This window comes from Frankliniella occidentalis, unplaced genomic scaffold (assembly GCF_000697945.3).
Source record: "Frankliniella occidentalis isolate FOCC.00 unplaced genomic scaffold, Focc_3.1 Scaffold145, whole genome shotgun sequence".
Classification (NCBI taxonomy): domain Eukaryota; kingdom Metazoa; phylum Arthropoda; class Insecta; order Thysanoptera; family Thripidae; genus Frankliniella; species Frankliniella occidentalis.
The window spans coordinates 83,714-103,513 of record NW_026267272.1 but is presented as its reverse complement, the minus strand read 5'-3'; the positions used below and the strand labels follow the sequence as shown (position 1 = coordinate 103,513).

At 57.0% G+C, this 19,800-nt stretch overlaps 2 protein-coding genes across 6 annotated transcripts in view; both read left to right on the top strand.

Moving 5' to 3' along the window:
• The window catches only part of LOC113216031 (putative protein kinase C delta type homolog), a 31,197-nt gene extending 13,031 nt beyond the window's left edge, over nucleotides 1-18,166 (top strand). Inside the window, exons 1-11 of one of the 5 annotated variants that reach the window (XM_052270973.1) lie at nucleotides 823-1,269; nucleotides 2,291-2,624; nucleotides 4,265-6,362; nucleotides 6,393-7,511; nucleotides 12,494-12,720; nucleotides 12,809-12,982; nucleotides 14,805-14,959; nucleotides 15,683-15,821; nucleotides 16,167-16,355; nucleotides 16,575-16,715; nucleotides 16,806-18,166. In XM_052270973.1, coding sequence (XP_052126933.1) covers nucleotides 1,034-1,269; nucleotides 2,291-2,624; nucleotides 4,265-6,362; nucleotides 6,393-7,511; nucleotides 12,494-12,720; nucleotides 12,809-12,982; nucleotides 14,805-14,959; nucleotides 15,683-15,821; nucleotides 16,167-16,355; nucleotides 16,575-16,715; nucleotides 16,806-16,952 — 4,959 coding nt within the window. In that variant the 5' untranslated portion in view covers nucleotides 823-1,033 and the 3' untranslated portion in view covers nucleotides 16,953-18,166. Of the gene's footprint in view, nucleotides 1-822; nucleotides 1,270-2,290; nucleotides 2,625-2,999; nucleotides 3,154-4,264; nucleotides 7,512-8,723; nucleotides 8,829-12,493; nucleotides 12,721-12,808; nucleotides 12,983-14,804; nucleotides 14,960-15,682; nucleotides 15,822-16,166; nucleotides 16,356-16,574; nucleotides 16,716-16,805 lie in introns of those variants that run through there. The other 4 variants (XM_026435719.2, XM_026435718.2, XM_026435720.2 and 1 more) reach the window with 4 other exon arrangements.
• Nucleotides 18,167-18,445: 279 nt separating this feature from the next.
• Nucleotides 18,446-19,800, top strand: part of LOC113216039 (uncharacterized) — a 41,367-nt gene continuing 40,012 nt past the window's right edge. The window contains exon 1 of the mRNA XM_026435735.2: nucleotides 18,446-18,639. The gene's annotated coding sequence lies outside the window, so the exon portion shown is untranslated. The remainder of the gene's footprint in view (nucleotides 18,640-19,800) is intronic.

Below are 19,800 nucleotides of genomic sequence, written 5' to 3'. Positions count from 1 at the left end.
GGAGAGTAGAAAAGAATTAAATAAAAGGGGGGAGGTGGTCGAAGTGTGAGTGTGGAAGAGGAAAAGCGAGGGAAAGAAGGGGGGGGGAGAGAAGAGGGAAGTCAGTCTGCCAAAATGTCCCGCCTGCCCGGTGCCCGGTCGTCTGCGCGACGCACGGTTGGACTCGCACCTGTGGAGGGAGACTCTCCCACTAAACTTCCCTCCTCAGTTTGTCAGCCTGCTCTCACCTTGACGCTGCATGCCTGTTGCTGTGCTGCTGCTACTACCTCATGCCTCCCAATGCCATTAAACTTTAATAATAAGCAATGGCAAGAATTTGCGATCCCCGCTTTGAAACGATCTCTTTAGGGGGGCTGGCTTATTTTTGCAGACGCCGACCGCGACAAGCGGGCCGTCGAAGTTCAGGTGGTGGTGTTGTTGGCGGGGCCGGCCGCTTGCCCTTTCCGCGGTCCCGTGAGAATAACAGAGAGGGGCGGAGGGAAGCCAAACAAAAGCGAGCGGGAAGGGACACGCGGAACAAGAACGAAATGAAGACAGGCACGACGGCGAAAAGGGCGGAGGAAAATAAAGAAACAGCGGCAAGAGCGAGGCAAGATAAAAATATTAATTTACTGCAAGTGAAGAGAAAATGAATCAAGCGACTGGATGAGAAATAAAAGTCGAGAAGAAAGAGAACATAAAGACCAAGAAGAAGAAGATGAAGAAGAGGAGGAGGAGGAGGAGGTGGAGCAGGCCGCGGTGGCAGGGGGCGGGGCAGCCGGGGCGGTGCGGCCGGGGCGCGGGGCGGCGCGTTGGCTTGGGCCGTGTGCTTGGCAAGCCCATTGGTCAGTATCCGGACGGTATGCGGTCGGCTCGCTGTGGGCCTAGCGGCGTCCTGGCCTGGTGTGCGTAGCCAAGCCAGCGTAGAGCGGTCCCCAGTAGAGTCGACGCGACCGACGCGTTCGTGCGCGCCCCGCCCCGCGCGAGCCATGTGATCGCAGCCCCGCCCTCGCAACCCTCCAGGACAACACCCCCGCCGCCCCCCTCCCTCACGATGCCGCTGTACGGCGACTACTACGGGGCGTACGGGGGCTACGGCGGCGGCGGCCCCTACGGCTCGCCGTATGGCTCCCCGTACTCGACGTCGTCCGGCTCGGGGGCCTTCTCCAAGATGCTGTCCTCCGTGCTCAACTACGGGCTGGACGCGGGCCGCGGAGGCGTCATCTCCATCAGCAACCCCTCCAACTACTACATGGACACCCGATCCTGGGTGTCGCCCGTGTCTCCCCGGTACGTCGCCGTCGTCCAGAGGCCCGCGCGCTCGCCTCCAGATCGGCCCCTGGCTCCTCTTGCCCCGTCCCCCCAAAACCACCTTCGATTCGCGGGGTAGGCGTGTCACCTCAGTGAAAACAATGTAGATGACCTTGTGGAACCGACGCTGTGCACTCACAAGTCGTTGTTCTCTGATTCAGTGCTCTCAAAAGCGTGTTACTTTCTATCATTAACCGTGTTTTACCCACGACAATTTTTTGTTAGATGACGTTCGCCCTGTGGCTCTCCTGTATGTGGCACCGAAAAATTATGTTCGAATTATTCTAAACGGATTTTAACGGAAAGAACGCAGTCGCTGATGTTGCTGTTCCTCAGAGACCCCTCTACTGCGCGGTTGAGGAGATCTCGTTGTGAGAAACTCTCTTGTCTACTCCCGCATTGTCCTTCTTTACTAGGCTAAAGAAGACATTGGTCGCCATTACATATTCTCATAACAGCATACTTATCAGAGGACTCTACAGTATGTTCTTTTTCATTCCCATTTCGATTCATCTTGAATACCATTTATACAATGTCTTTCGAGAGTCATACCTAGAAAATGGTCCCATTGATCTTATGAGATGATGTCATGTAATTTTTCTCTTGACTCAAAGGATTTTCCATTGCTTTACGGTGTGGGGCTTGGTGGACCTGGACGGTCGTTTTTTTTAGCGCAAATTGCCTTTCTATTAGATATGGCACACTGGTGACGAGATGGGGGCATCGACCCCCCTCCCCTCCCCCAAATCGCTCTCCTTAATCCGTGTACAGAAACAAACATTTCTATTGATCTACTTTTATTTCCAGTATTTCAATGAAACCATTTTCTATGTGGCACGATTGCGCGTTTGTAGCAAGCAACGTGCATTTTTCACACACTTTTAAAGTGACTGATCAGGCTGGTCTCTACATTGAGGGGTGACGGGTCCGACTGGAGGTGGGATGGGGCGGGCGGGGGAAGGTGTCGGGTGCAGTGCTGACCAGGGTGTTTGGCACGCAGCATGGGCTACAGCTCCGGGTACCGGCCGGCGCGCCCCAAGTGGATGGACGTGTCCGACATCGACGTGTCCAAGCCCCGCGGCCGCAGGGCCATCGCGGCCGCCGCCAACGCCGCCCTCAGGACGGTCTCGCCGTCGCCCTCCTCCATGGCCGCGTCCTCCGCGGCAGCCGCCGCCCCGGCCCCGCCGCCGTCGTCCTCCTCGGCCGCGGACGGCCTGCAGGTCGACAGGGTGCGCGCCGAGCGTGCCGTGGAGCGCGCCGTGATCGAGCGCGGCGGCACCGGCAAGTGCACCATCAAGAGGGACCGCACCGTGGTGCGCCTCCGGACCAAGAAGGTGACTAACAACCGGCAAACAGGGGGACGCGTCTGTCAAATTAATTGTAATTTAGCTAGCTCAAAACATATGAAACGTGCAGCTTTACGTGCCAACGACAAACAGTAAACACTGTACTGTGGTAAACAAAGGAAGGGTTCTAAGAAAGCCTCCGTCACTAAGTTGTGGGTCGGGGGTGGTGTAACTAGGACTGCATGCTCCAAGGCACCACTGGGGCGCCGCGGGAGGTTGTGTTCGTGGAGGTGGCCAGTGGCCACAGGGGCGGGGAGCCGCGGTGCAGGACTGTATGTCGCTGAGCGATGGACCAATGCGTCACTCGATTGGCAGTTGATACAATGCAGTGCCTGACCCGAGCCGGGGCCGCGCCGGGGCCCTGGGGGGTCTCCCACAGTCCCTGGGCCCCGTGGGGGCCAGTACCCCGCGGTCGAGCGGATCGCTGTGTCGTGAGCACGATGTGTCTGGGATGACCAATCTGAACGGCATCCTCATCTACCTCCAGAGAGACGCGCAACCGCGGCGGCCGTGGAAGGTAGGCTGGAGGGTGGAGAAGAGTAAAGCCGCGAGCCGCAGCTAGCTGCGGGACATTTTGTCCTAAAATCGATGGGGAGTCAGTGATTATGCGAGTATATCACAGTTTTTCTTTTATCATTTTTGGTACCGAACTGTTTCCCCTCCGCACTAGTTTTACTATTCTTGGGTCTCATGAAGGATAAGAGGAACATTGAATATAGAGGATGCTAAGAACATCGTAGAACCGTCAGAACTTTGTCGTAACCGTGAAAGACATTCGCTCGAGATCTGATCGGATGGCGGGGCGGAGCGCTGGCACGTCTTACCCAGCCAATCTTTTTTTTTTCTCGGCGCCAATTTTTTTTAAAGGGGGGGGACAGTCAACCTTGTCATACTGGCTCTTCTGCATACCCCTCTGTGTGCACAGAACAAACAGTAAACTTGAAAACGGAGCAAAGAATCAATTTCTAAAAAGGAATGGAAAATACTGTGAATCGTATTAGGACCATCATTTTTGGCTCTTCGAAATCATTTCGTTCGCTTCGCCGAAGAGAGACGTGCCGACCCGGTTGTTTGTGTCGACAAGGGCTGACCCGTTACCCGTTGAAGTGCATGCCTCTGTCTGTGTATCCTCATGAACGGGCAATTAAGCAGAAGCTTTGGCATCGTGTACTTAACCGCCAGCCCGACCGGGCACTTTACTTGGCGATCCGCTCTGGCCCTGTGCGGCACTGCGCCGCGACGCGCCCGAGACACAACAGGGACGACTACGACTGGCCCGCGCATCACGCCAGTGGCCGGCTACTAATTTTTCTCCACGGAATAAGAAAATTGTATTGGTTGACTGTTGGTTGGATTGGGGAAGGGGGGTAATTGTGTCTACTTCGGCTGCACGTTTCATATACTTTGAAAAACTCTTTGAAGATCGATGTTCTTTATTTGGCAGGGGGGACGAAACAAAGTAATTTTAAGGGCACTGCTTACGAATTGGCATTGGAGCCTGTCGTGACGTAAGGCACCGTGCAGCGGGCGCGGGTCCGCGGTGCACGGGTACAGCCGGTGGGACTATAGAGAGGCGGGGAGGGGGTGTCCGCTGTTTGCTTTCACGTTGCTCCCTGTTGCCCCCGTAGGAGACCGCCGAGCAGGCCGAGCGTCGGCGCAACCGCCTCAAGACCCCGGGCGAGCGCCTCGTCGAGAAGTTCCTCATCAAGGACAAGTCCCTCGAGGAGGAGCGGCTGCGACGGGAGGAGGAGGAGGAGAGGCAGCGGCGCCGGGCCGCGCGCCTCAACGACCACGCCATCGTGCGCCGCAACACCCCGCGCCGCAAGTCCAGCGTGCAGGCGGACGCCATCGCCGCCGTGGCCTCGGCGCTGCAGCAGAACCCAGCCACCGCCGAGGACGAGACCGACCAGGACGGCGCGCAGCCCGCCGACGAGACGGCCGAGGAGCAGGAGCTGCACGTGCTCGACGAGCTCATCCTGGATGAGATGACACACGAGGACCCGGTGCGCAGGGGCTCGACGCGCATCTCGTACAAGGGCTTCCCCGCGCCCGACATCGAGGTCTCGCAGCACAAGGTGGCCCCGCACAAGTCCCGGCGCCGCAGCTCGGACCTGCTCATGCTGGAGGACGCCATCAGCGAGGACCCCGAGGTGGAGCCGCCGCCCATGCCGCTGATGCAGCGCCGCCTGTCGGTCAAGCGCCGCGGCTCGCGAGAGATCACCGCCACTCTGCACATCCCCGCCATGCCCGCGTCCCTGTCCAAGAGCGGCTCCGCGTCCAAGGTGCCGGGCCTGGCGCAGATCAGCGAGACGAGCATGGACGACAGCGAGCTCAAGCCCACGGCGTTCAAGGGCAAGCCCGCCAAGCCCGCGTCCCCCAAGCCCGCGCTCAAGCTCGTCGACGTGGAGGTGGAGGTGACGCACTCGCCCAAGGCGCCGCGGCGGTTCGTGTACGACGTGGTGGTGGAGGGCGACGATCCGAAGCGGGTGCCCTCCCGGAAGATGGTGCCAAACAAGACAGTGGGCCTCAAGCTGGACGAGAAGATGGTACTCAAGTCGAAAGTCAGCCACGTCGAAGAGGGGGATACCGTCAAATCCCCCACGACCCCGCCGGCCAGACCAAACACTCTGGATCTCAGTGGGTCCGGGCTCATCACCAAGCCTAAGGTACCAGTTGTGGAGGCCCTGAAGAGCAAGGATGACCCACCCAAGGTTGCCACTTCGTCGCCCCAGGCAACTCCAGTCGCAGCCAAGACGTCAAAGGCAGCGGAGGTCCAAACACCTGGCGCGGGAGCGAAACCTTCGGCACAGACTTCATCAGCGCCTAAGAGCGTACCTCAAACCCCTACGAAGACTGTACCACCAAGCCCGTCACAGAAATCGGGTGCGGCCCAAACTCAAGTGAAAACCTCAGCAGGAACTCCTTCTACTCCTGCTGTCGTGCCGCAAACTCCTAAGACTGCTGCTCAGACCCCTGTTGCACAGAAACCTTCTGTACAAACTCCGTCCACAGTGAAACCTCCCCCTCAGACACCTGGCACTCCAGCAAAAGCCACAAGGGGAGCTGTCGAGACGCCGACAGCAGCCAAGGCGGTCAGCACTTCTGTCCAAATTCAGACTACAACAAAGGCTAAAGTAGAAACTCCAATGACTCCGAAGGTAAATTTGAAAAATATATCGGATGCACTAACGAAGCAAGATAGTGCCACGAAGAACCTTGCCCCATCTATTTCTGCAGACAAGACTTCCCCTCAAACTCCATCCGCGGCTAAGCCACCTACACAAGCAGAGACCAAAGAGCCACCGCAAACGCCATCGGCAGCTAAAATTACTCCTCTAACTCCAACAGCGGCAAAACTTCCCCCCCAAACTCCCACGGCAGCCAAAGATGCCCCTGAAACTCCAACAGGGGCTAAAGTTCCTGTTCAAACCCCATCGGCAACCAAAGTTCCTCCACAAACTCCGACCGCAGCAAAGACGCCTTTACAAACGCCAACAGCAGCCAAACCAAAACCTTTCCAAAAGACTTCGTCTGTGGACACGCCTACCTTATCGAAACCTACCCTCACAACCTCATCTAAATCGTTGGATGAAGCAGATGTCAAGCCGTGCTCTCAAACGCCATCTGCTGCAAAGACACCTGCTCAAACGCCAACTACAGCAAAGCCTGTGGCTCAAACCCCAACAACGGCCAAGCCTGTGGTTCAAACCCCGACAACAGCCAAGCCTGTGGTTCAAACCCCAACAACAGCCAAGCAAGCGGCCGATAGTGCCCCACCGTTGGACAAGGCGGCGCCAAAGTCCCCTGCCGGTAGTGACAAGAGCTCTCCGGGCAGCAAGGGGAAGGCGGGGGCCGCCCCACCGACCCCGACCACTCCGTCTGGAGTGGCAGCCACCCAAACCAAAAAGACTGAGGGGGAAGAAACTTCCCGCAAGGGAAAACCCCCACCCTTGTCCCGGGTACCGGCCGTGACTTCCATCGACCTGGCAAGCCCGACGGCCACCACCCCGAAGACACCGGGGCCCAAAGCCCCGTGGTCTCCGAGCGCCTTGACCCCTGTGGCCGTGAGTAAAGGCATCAAATCCATTCCAAACTCTCCACTCGACAAAAAGGCTCCACCACTGTCGCCGCTTGCAGAGGCCTTTGCCAAGAGGAAGGCCAGCTTGACGGGCGAGGCGCTGACGCCGGTGGCGCCCGAAAAGGTACTGAAAACACAGGAGACGATCGACGAGGAGGCCGAGGCCAAAAGACGACAGGAGAAGCGCAGGAGGCGGCGGCGGCGGAAAAGGCGGGAACAGAAGAAGAAAGAGGAGGAGAAGAACAGGCGGGCGCTGAGGATGATTCCCGGGGTGGCTCTCGTGCAGGAGAACGGAGCCATGGGTGCGTCCAACATCAATCGGGCACGCCTCCAGCAGAACTGCTTCGTGTTCCGGTCGCAGTTCAGGGACAAGTGGCTTCAGAAGCAGGAGATGATCAAGAAAAAGGAGGCAGAGAAGAAGAAGGCGGAGAAGGAGGCGCGAAAGGCGGCGCGCCGACGAGAGAAGCGCAGAGAGGAGGGGCTGCCGAGCAGCAGCAGCAGCGAGGGCGAGGAGGAGGAGGAGGATGACGACATCCTGACGTCGTCCGACGAGGAGAGCTCATCCTCGTCGTCCACATCCAGCTCCGGCTCGGAGGAGGAAGAGGAGACCTCGTCGGACGGGGAGGGCGAGGAAGAGGAGGAGGAAGAGGAGACGGACGAGTCGGAGGTGGGCTCCCTCAAGTCCACCACTGGGAAGTCCACCAAGGGGAAGGCCCGGGCCAGTACGTCGTCGTCCGACTCCGGGTTCGACAGCTGCCCGGCATCGCTCCCCGGTAGTCCAGCTGCCTTGAGGCAGGGTAGTTGCACTTCATTTCATTACACCCCTCCCCGAGCTGCACCGCGGGGCAGGGTGGCCTCGGCAGGCTGTTCCTAGCCAGCGCCCCTAGCGGGGTCCTCGCTATCCGCTGCTCGAGCGCCGCCCCGTCTCCCGGAGGGGCTTACGTTTTAGCTGCATGCGTTGTGGACTAACGCTTTGTGAGTGTGCGTCCGTGTTGGTGTAGAGCCCCTTAGGCGGAAGGAACTGTTGTAACAGTGACTTAATGAGAGGACGAGATTAACTGCTCGCTTTGTAGTGAATGTGCTTGTTTGATGTTGCTACGAGTTCGCAGCCGGGCTGGCAGCTTTAAGTCTTCCCTCACGGGCAAGGGCGTGTAGAGAGACAGAGACAGAGAGATAGAAAGGGAAGAAACGAAAGAGGCAGAAAGGCGTCGTGTCCAAGTGTGTGAGAGCGAGACAGTGCGTCGAGACAGATTGGCTCGAAATTGATGGCCTCTGTGGGTACGGCTATGGTCAGTGCCAAGGTATGCCCCGCGTGCGTCTGTGACCCTGCCCTGCCCGAGGCCCTCCTGGCCGTTGCGCTGTGAAGCGTGGCGTTGCGTGGCGTGGCGTGGCGGGGCGAGGCGAGGCGGGGCGTGGTGATGCCCTAGGCCCTTGCACCTCCTCCAACAGGTGCAGTGGGCCTGGTGCCTCCTCCCTCGGCCTTGCTAGGAATAGGAAGTCAATCCCCCTGCCCCGCCTCCCCGCCCCGTGTGGGGTAGCCCCCTCTCCCCCCTCAACAACTCGAGGAGGGAGGGTGGGTCGGACGGACGGTCGGGCGGGGCCCCGGGCGAGGTCCCGGGCAAATGGGCGCCGCATCTCTGTACCAGACGGAGCCAAGTCTCAATGCCATTGAAACGGGACCAGAAGCGAGCCAGCCAGTCCCAGTGGCCGCATGTCCACTGTACGAGCGCAAGGGCTCGGCGAGCCTTGAGTGAATGGCCGACACGGCAACGTCGGTAGGGGATGGAGGCGTTGTTGTCGTGGTGTAGCGAATCGGCACCCTCCTAACGCATCACTCTCTGGAACCAACGTGCCATCACTCGCGCAAACACAACACCACAACATACACGTCACCACAATATTTAGGGGAGGGGGAAAACACCACCATGGGGACTGTTTCTGTGCGCTCCGCTCTTGCTCAAGCAGTGTGTGAACGAGTGCAAAGTAGTTTATGTGACGTGTGCTTGCAGACTGTGACGTCAACTGTCACAGAAAGTGTGAGAAACTGATGCCCAACCTGTGCGGCGTGAACCAGAAGCTTATAGTTGAGGCGCTGCGCTCGGTGAAAAACAAACGTAAGTACCACATCATGGTTAAAGTGCTCCTCAAGCACTCCGTAAGTACCCGCGTGGGGAGGGCGGGGTGCAGGACGGACGGGGTGCATGGCCGGGTCGATGACTCTGCTGTTTGGACAAGACGCAGAGTGGGGCCAGACAGGCTAGCGCATCGGGAATGATGAAGGCAAAGTAGTAGTAGGTGGGATCGGGTGGGATGCGGATAGAAGAACTGGCGCCAGGGAGAGTTGGGAGGGAAAGAGGGCGAGAGGGGGTAGGGGGGAGAATAGCAGGAAGGGGGATGTCCGAATGCCCCTCCTGGCGCCTCAAAAATATCACATCGCTCACTGATGCAACGCCGGGGCTTGGGTCCCCCGGTGAGGCACTCAGCTGATGAGTGTGTGTGTGTGTCTCGGTCTGTGGGGCTGTGTGTGCGCGAGAGAGAAAGAGACAGGTCGGGGTGCGACTCGTGGCATCTTTGTCTATGTGGCACCTAAGAAAAACGTGTGAGGGTGGTAGGCAAGGACCAGCAGGACACAGGAGCCAGGGAGAAAAATCTTTAAGCGAGATCGAAGCAAGCTTTAATTCATTTACGTAAGAATTTTTTATAAATAAGGGTAAGAAATTTTCAAAAATAGATAATCATCACATGATCATTTTACTCGATTTTAATTATCTTTCATTTCAAAAATATTCCGTCAATTGCCAGGGTAAAATGTTTGTTTTTTAACGGTTTTTTGCGGTGTCGGACGTCAATAGGTGAAACAAAGGTGTTTAGATTGCTGTTTTAGTATTGGCTAGCCATGCCCTTCCTTATCTGCTCGTAAACGAGGCCACAAGAGCCGCAGGTGTGGGGGTGGTCAGGGAGCAGAAGGCGGGAACATAGGGGCGTCTCGCAGAGCAATCATTTTGAGGGGGACATGACACCCTCGCCAACCAATCAGTGTCGGCTAGAGCTGCGTTGCGTAAGGCGGGTGGGGAGGGACGGGGGGGAGGGGCGAGTTCGCTCACCCTGCGGCTCACGCTGCACTGTTGCAAGACGTGTCGTTGTCACGCTTGGATGGTCACGTCGCAGCGTTGCCAAACGGCCAGACGGAATTAGAAGAAGCGCCACGCTTGAGGACAACCCTCCCTACTTTTCCTCATTTGCATTTTCATTTTTATTTTTCTCGACAAACCTTCCGTTTTCCAGCCAAAATAGGCAGAGGCTCACGTTAGAGCAATAAAACATTTTCGAAATATCACCCATCCCTGCATAGTTGAAATTGCTGTACTACTACCCCTTTCTCGTGGTCAGTAATAATCAATGATCTGAAAGGCGCAGAGTCTTAAGTTGGTGTGTTGTCATCGTGGCACACAACACGCAGGCAGGGCGGCAGGACCCTGGTCACCGAGTCCCGTGAGCTGCTCGCCGTTAGTCTCGCCGTGACGGGGACTTCCTCGCGGCCGTAACTCTCGCGTGTAATTGGTGGCGGTTGAAGGGTGCTGCTCGACGGTGTAACTGCTAGCTCCCCGGACGAACTGAAAAGTAAACTCATAGAGGGAAGATCAAGACGGTATTTTGTTTCTGAAAAAAAAAATGTTTGTTATTCATACTCTTTATTTCTTCCCTCGTTTCACTTTAGTTAAACGCTTCTCCTCTATCCGGGCGTTCTGCCACTGTCCCTCTTTTCTCCTTGGCGATGAAGTGGTTCGAAAGGGGTCCACAAACACCGACGTAAGCGGTGCGGGGGTAGTACACGTTTAGAAACGGCCGGTAGTTTCGCGCCAAAGGAAAAGAAAGCGACTGTACTGAATCATTTTGCACGGCCAGTGCCAGTGCCAGGCAGCGCAGCCCCAGGTGTCAGGCGCGCTCACGTCCATGCACTGCGCGCCCGAGTGCAAGCTTAAGCGGCGGGGCGTGGCGTGGCGCTGGTCGCGAAATCGCTACCCTCACACATCATTGCCGACCTCTGCGCACCCCTGACCGTGCCGTGCACGCCGCCCACGTAACCAAATCCCCCAGGTCGGCCCCCCAGGCCGGGCAGCATGGCGTATTCACGTCACCGCGGTGGTAGTCGACACTTTATTTCACCCCCCCTGGCTGGATTTACCCGTCGCGCGCGCGGGAAAAGGGGAGTAATCGCGCGTGTATGTGAGGTAGGGGGAGGGGTCGGGGATGATAGGATGGTGGAAAAGACGGCATGGCTGCCGGCAGGAAGTAAGCCATATGCCAAGACATGAAAGTAAATTGAGGGAGGATGTCTGCAGGACGCGGGGTGAGCTCACGGTCGCCTTTGGGCTCGGCGGGGGTGAGGAGGCAGGGGATGGGGGTTTGTCGCGCCTGGAGGCGGCCGCCGCGTACGGCTTTGCTCACGGGCCCCGGGGCGGGGTGCTGCGTCCGCCGCCGGCCGGTCTATATCGAGGGGACATACGTCCGCAAACGGCTTCGAGGATCCTGAAATAACGCCCCGGGTCGCGCCGGGCCGAGCCGTACCCGAGGGTCGCACCCGCGGGGTGTACCTAGCCCCATGTGCGCCAGCAGCGCGGCGGGCAGCAGCGCCAGCAGCATTACATGCTTGTGTGGCCCTTGCCTTGGCATCGCCCCGCCTGGCCCGGCACCACTGCGGTCCACTGCCGCCCGCAGCGGGCCAAAACCCGCCGCGGGGGCAGGGGAAAAATAGGGGAGGTGAGCGTCGTGAGGTGTTGGGGGCGATAAAGTGCGACTCCTTGTCAGGTGTCATTACCTCGGTAACAACTCGCGGTGCAGCCGTTTTCGACAGGCCCATAGCAGCACCCCTCCCATATTTCATTCAGTCCCTTCTTATTCTACCCCCCCTAAGCCCCCCAAAAAATAACTCTGAGAGGAACACACTCTCAATCTTCCTTTTCTCCTTCCACCGAGGCGCGCGACAGTTGATTGATCCGGGACAACTGCTGAGGTTACGCCGGGTGTACAACACCCCCGCCTCCGCGACCGAGTACTTCACTTGCGCTTCGTTAAAAATATTCCGCCGACGTCCGTCTGTCCGTCCGCGGCCCGCGCCCATTTTTCTTTCTCCCGAGCTGAGCCGAGCACCGGCGCGGTGCGGCTTTTGGCACACGCCGTGCTTGGCTTCGCGTTTTCAAAAAGCGAGCCCCTGATAATGGTCCCGACCGAGCTGGCGCGCCTTTGAGCGGCAATAGGCGAGGGCGAGAGGAGCAAACTGGGGAACTTCTCGGGATGAATTAGTCGGCGGATGAGGCCGTAACGCCGTAATGGCTTCACGGAGAGAGGATCCTTCCTCTCTGTACCTCGCGGGCTCCCGGTTGCGCCGACGACGGCACTGCCAAGCGGCGGCCGCCGCTGTCGCACACGATATGCTCACCCACTCCCGCTACTGCAACCCCCCGGCACGGCACGTTAGTGTGCTAATAATCCTCTCTCTAGAAACAGTATTTTAACTTAATGTGTTGTTTTGCCACCTCTTACATGGCGTGGGCTGCGTTGCTGTGGTTGTCTCCTTATACCACGCCGACGGGCGCGCGGAGGTGCGCGGGGCGCGGGGCGTGCTGCGAGTGCGTCCTCAGCCGGTCGGGCGCTTGAGCGGCGCCCGCACGCGCTGCGTAGGCAACCCAACCGGCACGCACCGCCCGGCCCGGCCCGCCACCTCGCGGCTCCGCGCGCACGCTCTCCCGGTCCATGACTTTGGACGGCCCTGTTCCAGCCCCGGAGCCCCGGGAGCCCGGGTCGCCGACGAGGACGCCCGCCCAGAACCCGGCGCTGCGGCTCGAGGACAGCCCGGCCTCCTCCAGGTCGTCGTCGTCGGCTGCGGCGGCGCCCAGGCAAGGGGGCCGCATCACGCCGCCGGCCACGACCATTCCCCGCTTCAGGAAGTACGCGGTGGAGGACTTCCAGTTCCTGAAGGTGCTCGGGAAGGGGAGCTTCGGAAAGGTGGGTATGGCGGCGCGTCGCCTCGTCCAGCCCCGGCCCCTAGCACCCCGTGCTCATCATCACGGTGTGCTTCTCTTTGCCGATTCAGGTGCTGCTGGCGCAGCTCGCCAACACCGAGTGCTACTACGCCGTCAAGTGCCTGAAGAAGGACGTGGTGCTCGAGGATGACGACGTGGAGTGCACGCTGATTGAGCGCAAGGTGCTCGCCCTGGGCACCAAGCACCCCTACCTGTGCCACCTGTTCTGCACGTTCCAGACCGAGGTGGGTATCAGCCCTAAGTCACTGCCACACCGTGAGGTGGCGTCAGTGAAACATATGTTCACCACGATTACCGACTTAATTTTTCACGGGGCGCGGCCGGGTCTGGCCACGGGTGGTGCCAGCCCCTCCTGCAAGGCTCGTCTGCCAGCTCGAGCTGCGCGAGCTGCGCGCGAGCGCGGCGGGAAACCAACCAATCACCCGAGAAATCCGGGGATTAGACAGGCAAACGTCTAAAAATATGCCGCAGTTTGCACCCTTGTTAACCTCCTTCTGCACCGCTCTGCCCGACTATGATCGATTTCGTTCTACCTGTTTACCCTGCGCTTCCGAGTAGTCGAAGATGGGGCGTTGCAGAGAGCGAGAGAGCGAGAGATGGGGAGGGGGAGAGGGGGGGAGGGGGGAGATCAGGCGCCGAAATAGAGGTGCGATGATGCAACGCCTAGCTAAAGACTCGGGGGATAAGACAGAAGCAGCAACGGGGAAGCAGGGACGCGGGCAGTTACTCCTGCGGGGTCAGTCGTTGAATAGTAAGATCAAGATCTTATGCTCCCTATTGTCGACGGGATTGAGTTTGAAATGCCTCTTTTAACCACGCGAATTGTACGGACTCAGACATGAGAATCGCGAATATTTGGAACTACAGCGTGGATGATCTGCACCGTTTTTTCTTTTTTTTGTTTTGGTGTACTGTATCGCATTTAGGTGTGCGACGTGAGGCGTGACCGCCCACACGCCTGAATCCAGTACAGTATAGCCAGAAAAAGAGGACGGCGCTGCTGATCACCCACTCTCTCTGTACCTGTGGAGTTTCCGTTTCTGTTTTAGCGGAAACCCTCTATAGTTGAATAGGAAAAGAGAGAGGGTTGTTCAAGTGGGGGACGGTGGCTTGTCGATTGGAGCGGAAGGGCCGAGTTGAACCGCTGCCATTCTGCCGGGTACACTACTTGTAGAGGGGGAGAGGAGGGGGTGAGGCGTGCCACGTGCACATCGGCACTCTCATCACACTCTGTTGCGGCACTCGCCACGGCCTCTCTCGGAATCTGTGCTCTGCGCAGAGTGTCATCAAACCACCCGTCTCCTGAATGTCATGGCTATAGCGCTGAACTGACCGATCCTTGCTCACGGGGTCACTGCGGCGGCGGCGGTCCCAGCCGCGGCCAGCCCACATCCGGACCGGATCGCGCTCCAGTCCGGAAGTAGTAGTGTACTTCCCTGCCCCAATGACGTGGTTATATGGGCCGGACACGCTGCCAGGAGTGGACACTCTCGAAACGAGACGATAACGTTCCACGCGACGGATCCATTTTGTTATTCAGTCGATCGTAAAAGCTGACCGGCTAGTTGGGCTGCATCCGCCAAAAGACGCACGCTCTCAGAATCCTATCGCCATCGCACTGCTGCCTCTCGCCCTGTACCAAAGATGAGTGAGGGAGGGGGGAGAGGGCGGGTAGTATACATTTCGTGTGCGGCACCGGCTGACTCGCGAGCTAATGGACCATCCGCCTGCCTGCCAAACGCGTCGGGGTGGGGGGCGGGACGGGGGCGGAGCGGGGGAATGCCCGCGGGAGGAGCGCGGGGCGTGAGTGAAGGGGGGCGAGCAGGGCAAGGGTCGGTCCCTCCCCGTGGGGTGGCGGGTGGCGCATCGGGACGCGCTGCCAAGCCCGGTTCACCTTAGGTGGGCAGGGGTCGACAAATAACGACAAAGAAATGGGTTACCGGGGTAAATAAAGATCGACCTTTTTCAATTTCATTCCCCCTTCCCCTCCCCCTTTTCCTCCAATCAGGGCTGTCTTTCTAAAGTAAACTTCTCTTTCGTGCGCAGTCGCACCTGTTTTTCGTGATGGAGTACCTGAACGGTGGCGACCTCATGTTCCACATCCAGCAGAGCGGCCGCTTCGACGAGAGGCGCGCGTGCTTCTACGCGGCCGAGATCGTGTCCGGCTTGCGCTTCCTGCACAAGAAGGGCATCGTGTACAGGTGAGGAAATGGCGAGGACCCAGGTACCAAAAAACGAGCAAACTGCTGAAACTAAACTGAATTCCATGTCCCGTCTTAAACGCGTATTTCTGGCCCGTTCACGCGCATTTTCGGCACATGCGCGCATTTTAGAGGCGGTTTAGACGTGACGCAGTTTTAATGCAGTTCTCGTAGCTGGGTATGTCACGAAGAAACTGCAGCACCTGAGAAATGGATCATCCACTAAAATGAAACCCGCACCGTTTAACTTTCTTTTGTTTTTCCGGACCAGACGTTAAAAAAGTCGAATGTTATTTGATTCAAACTTCTATGACAGGGTGTGTGATCTACATTTTGTGGTTATACTGTACCGGGTTCAGTCATGTAGGTGTGGGTCGCTCGCCGTGTTGCCCGTTCGCCTAAATCCGGTACAGAATGACCAGGGAAAAAAATAGCGCAGAACACTCACCCTGAGTAAATTGCAGCAGGTGATGACTACCCAAAGGACGTTCAGCCATGATCTGCCAGCTGCTGGCAGCGATCTGCGGACGCTCTCCCTTGCTCTCCCTGTAGATTTGTCGCCCGTGGGGAGTGCGGCGCCAGTGCGCCTAGTGGGTAGGCAGCCCAACGTTCGCTGCTGCTGCGAGAGAGGCCCGCCGCCAGCGCTAGCCGCTCCCCCTCCTAGCACCCTCATACACACGCGAACAGTCTGGTGACGCACGCCCTTCCCGTGTCTTGTCGCAGAGATCTCAAGCTGGACAACATCCTGCTGGACTTTGACGGCCACGTTAGGATCGCCGACTTCGGCATGTGCAAGCTGCAGATCTACCTGGACCGGACGGCCGACACCTTCTGCGGCACCCCGGACTACATGGCTCCTGAGGTGAGTGTCGCAGCCTCACCCGTACCGACACCGACACCGACACGCGAGGCTTCTCACCTACTGAAAAGTGTGCCATCAGCATCAGCACCCGCAATGGGTACTTCATACTGAAAAACAACAACAAAAACAGTGTACACCTTCTTTAAAAAAAACAAAAAAACTCAGAAAACAATTAAGAAAAAATCACTAACAATCAAGGAAAAATCGATAAAAAGTAAAAAACAAATTCACAATGAAGTATACAAATTCATAAAAAATCAGAAATTAAATAAGAAAAACGGAGGAATCGGTGTACGCTTATTGAGTTTAAAGTTTAAAAAGAAGTACCTTTCCTTCTTGCTGCAGATCATCAAGGGCCAAAAGTACAACCAGTGCGTGGACTGGTGGTCGTTCGGCGTCCTGCTCTACGAGATGCTCATCGGCCAGTCACCCTTCTCCGGCCTGGACGAGGAGGACCTCTTCTGGTCCATCTGCAACGAGCAGGCCCACTACCCCCGCTTCTTGTCCGTCGAGGCACGGGACATCCTCGTGCTGGTGAGAGGGCGGCACTGCATTTCTGTTGAGCAGGAGAGAGAGAGAGACGATGTCGTGCACGTGGACATTGCTATCGCTATCAAAACGTCAAAATAATCATGACAATGTGCCCGGGTGGATTATACCAAAAGCAAGTCAATGACTTATTTTTATTGGTCTTGAAGTCGTGTTTCACTTCACTTGAGCGAGAGGGACTGCACCATGACCCCCTTGTTGCAGCTGCTGGAGAAGGACCAGACCAAGCGGCTGGGCACTCCTGAGTGCACGGCTGGTGACGTGTGCCACCAGCCCTTCTTCCGGTCCATCGACTGGGTGTCCCTGGAGAGGCGCCAGCTGGAGGCCCCGTTCAAACCAAGGCTGGTGAGTCTGCTGCACCGCGTCCGCTGCTCTTGTTTCCGTTTCCTCAAATCATAAAAAACAAGCCGTGACGACCACACTCTGTGTTTTTAGCAACATCCCCTGGACGTCCAATACTTCGACCGCACCTTCACCAACGAGCGCGCCCAGCTCACGCCCATCGACGAGGCCATCCTGCACTCCATGGACCAGACCCAGTTCCAGGGCTTCAGCTACACCAACCCCAACGCCACGGACTAAAGGCCGCGGACTCTCTCATATCCTGCACCCTGTAGACCAGACCCACGGCCTCCGCAGGCCGCGACCCCGCCGAGCACCCGGCCCTGCGCCCACACGACGCACGCTCATGGACTGATTGGAAATCGTCCCGTGAGGGCCCTCGGCGGGGCATCGCGGTGCCGATCGGGCCGACGAGTCGTCAAGCACTCCACGCTGCCCCCGGCTCCCCGCCCGTCCCGCGCTGACCCGGGGGAGCAATACCGGTCATTTGTGTCTCCTTATCAAAAAGAATTTTGCGAAGAAATCTTTCAATCGATGAACTACTAGGTTTCCTCATTTCGATTCTTTGACCGATATACCGGTGAACGTTTTCTTTATGTATGTAAGTGCTCTCTTTACTCAAGTACTGTTAATGTTAGAATATTTAAGAATTCACGTTGTTTCTAAGTGGCCACTCTGGCAGTCGATTTGTGAATTTTCCTGTGAGTGTTGCGGGTTGAGAATGAAAGGAAAGTGAAGATAGTCATTTAGAGTCAAAGGTTGTACAAAGTGTAAATTTTGCGTAACGTGTTGTTTGAAAGTGGTGAGTTGTGTAAATATGAATCTGTGTGTAATTGAACTTTTGCAAGATTCTCTGACAAGGTAGTTGTTGTTAACATTTGTTAGAATTTATTTATTTTCACCAATAACCTGAGATCGCTTGCGAATTTAAACGGTACCATAATCTTCAATATATTTTTTTCTTGAGCTACACAAGATTGTGTGTAAACGTTGACCTTGTTCTCATAATTGATTGATTGCTCGCTATGACGGTGATAAGATATGGTAGCTCAGCACCTAAATTTCACCCTAAGTTCTACAGTGCTGACTTTCACACATGTTCTCCTGCGTCAGAATGACGCAGAATTGGCGTTATTTTGCATGTATTTTTGTTTAGGATTACTAGCCGCCTAATATAGTATTGCGTTGTTCGATCATGAACAATGCCCTTTTCCCGTACATAGACATTGTCATTACCACCCCAGCTCTCATTTGAATCCCTTTACCTCGTTACACCTCCCTCTCGGTCTCGGCCGTGTTTGTTGTTCGTCCTCGACCCAGGAGGATGTTTCTCACCCACCGCGGCACTTCTTATCCTTCGATCTTCATATTAGTGATAGGCGAGTCAACTAGGACGCGTATATACATTTGTACTGTACAATTGAAAAATATTTATTAAAGATAGAAAAAGCCTACCAACCCGAATTTTTATTTGAAGCTAATTTGTCGCTACCGTGCGGCGTCCTCTCTCTCCTCTCGGCCCCCGCTCTGGTCCGCGGTGCAAGCATAATGCGGTAACCCAGGGCGCCCTCGGTAACTCCCCGCTCCTCCGGGTGCCACACCCACCCCGCCCCACCGCGCCCCACCGCGCCCAAACCCACCTCACCCCGCCGCACCGCGCCCCACCACAGGGCCGGGCCCGGCCGCCCGGACCAGCCCGGCTCGGCGGGGCTCAACTCCACGTTGTTCCGCCAGTCGCATGGCAGACGCGTCCGCGAACGGGGAGCGCCGGAACGAAACGAAACGGAACGTAGCGGGAGTGAACGCGAGTGAGAAAGCGAGTGAGCGAGAGAGTGAGTGTGAGTGAGAGAGAGAGAGAGAGTGTGTGCACCTGCCGACCGGTCGGGCAGACTGAGCGACTCTCGATAACGGCGCTGTTGCAGACAAGGTACACCCATTTCTTACATCGGAATCGGCTGCTTCAAAGTGGTGAAAAGGGAAACACAGGCGACGGCGACGCCCGCGACGGGGAGGACGGTGTGTGGCGAAAGGTGCAACGCAGCCCCGTGGCGCGGCGGGGCCCCGGCCGGGTGCGCGGGACGCGGGCAGAGACACGGGGGACTTGAGGTGGGCGTGGCGTGGGACATGTACCGTTCGTCTTGATTCCACCAAATGCGTCCAGAGCCGGGCCGGGCGACCTACGCCCGTCGTAAACGACGGGCAGGAGTGAGATGGAGCTATATGGTGCCGAGGACCATAATATAGACCTGGTAGCTTTTACTTGACAACTTCTACCACTAGATGAAGGCATGGTCCGACTGGAGCACCTCCCTTCTCTGTCAGTTTCGGACGCAATCGGGGGCCTCTAGGCCCACCCGGCTCTAGGATCTGATCTGCATCGGGCGCGCCGCGGCTGAACCGGCCCGGAGATCGCCATATGACCGCAGCAGTGCGATCAGCACAAAACACACTGCCCCACCACACTCTGGACCGGCATTGCGCCGAGGCGGCGTTTTAGACGGCGAGGCTACGAGACGCTGTCTGGAGGGGCATTCTGGAGCTCCCTGAGAGCGTTCCTCCACACCCTCCTCCTCACACTGTGTTGACCGTTATACAAGGTCGTTCCTGCCAAGGGGTGGATAACTCCCCTGCCAAGTGTACACCCCTAATTCTGCCCAATTCAAACTAATTCAGACCAATTCAATTTAATTCAAACAAATTCAAAACTAATTTAACTAATTCAGTCCAATTCAAGACAATGTTCAGTCAATTCAAGTCAATTCAAGCCAATTCACGCTAATTCAGTAACATAAAATCGCAATAATTCAAACCAATTCAAAACCAATTCCACCAATTCAGTCCAATTCAAATTCAATTCAAACCAATTCAAGCTAATTCAAATTCAATTCTTGAAATTTGTACACCCAATTCAAGAGTTATCCACCCCTCGGTTCCTGCCGTCTGAAGATTCAGGAGAGCGTTCAAGAGGGGCTCTCATATACCTGCCCCATGATTGCAAACAAGGACGGAGCTATACGGGAGGTATAGGAGAGTCCCTTTCGAACGCTCTTTTGAATCAGACGACTGGCAGTTCCCGAACACTCCTCCT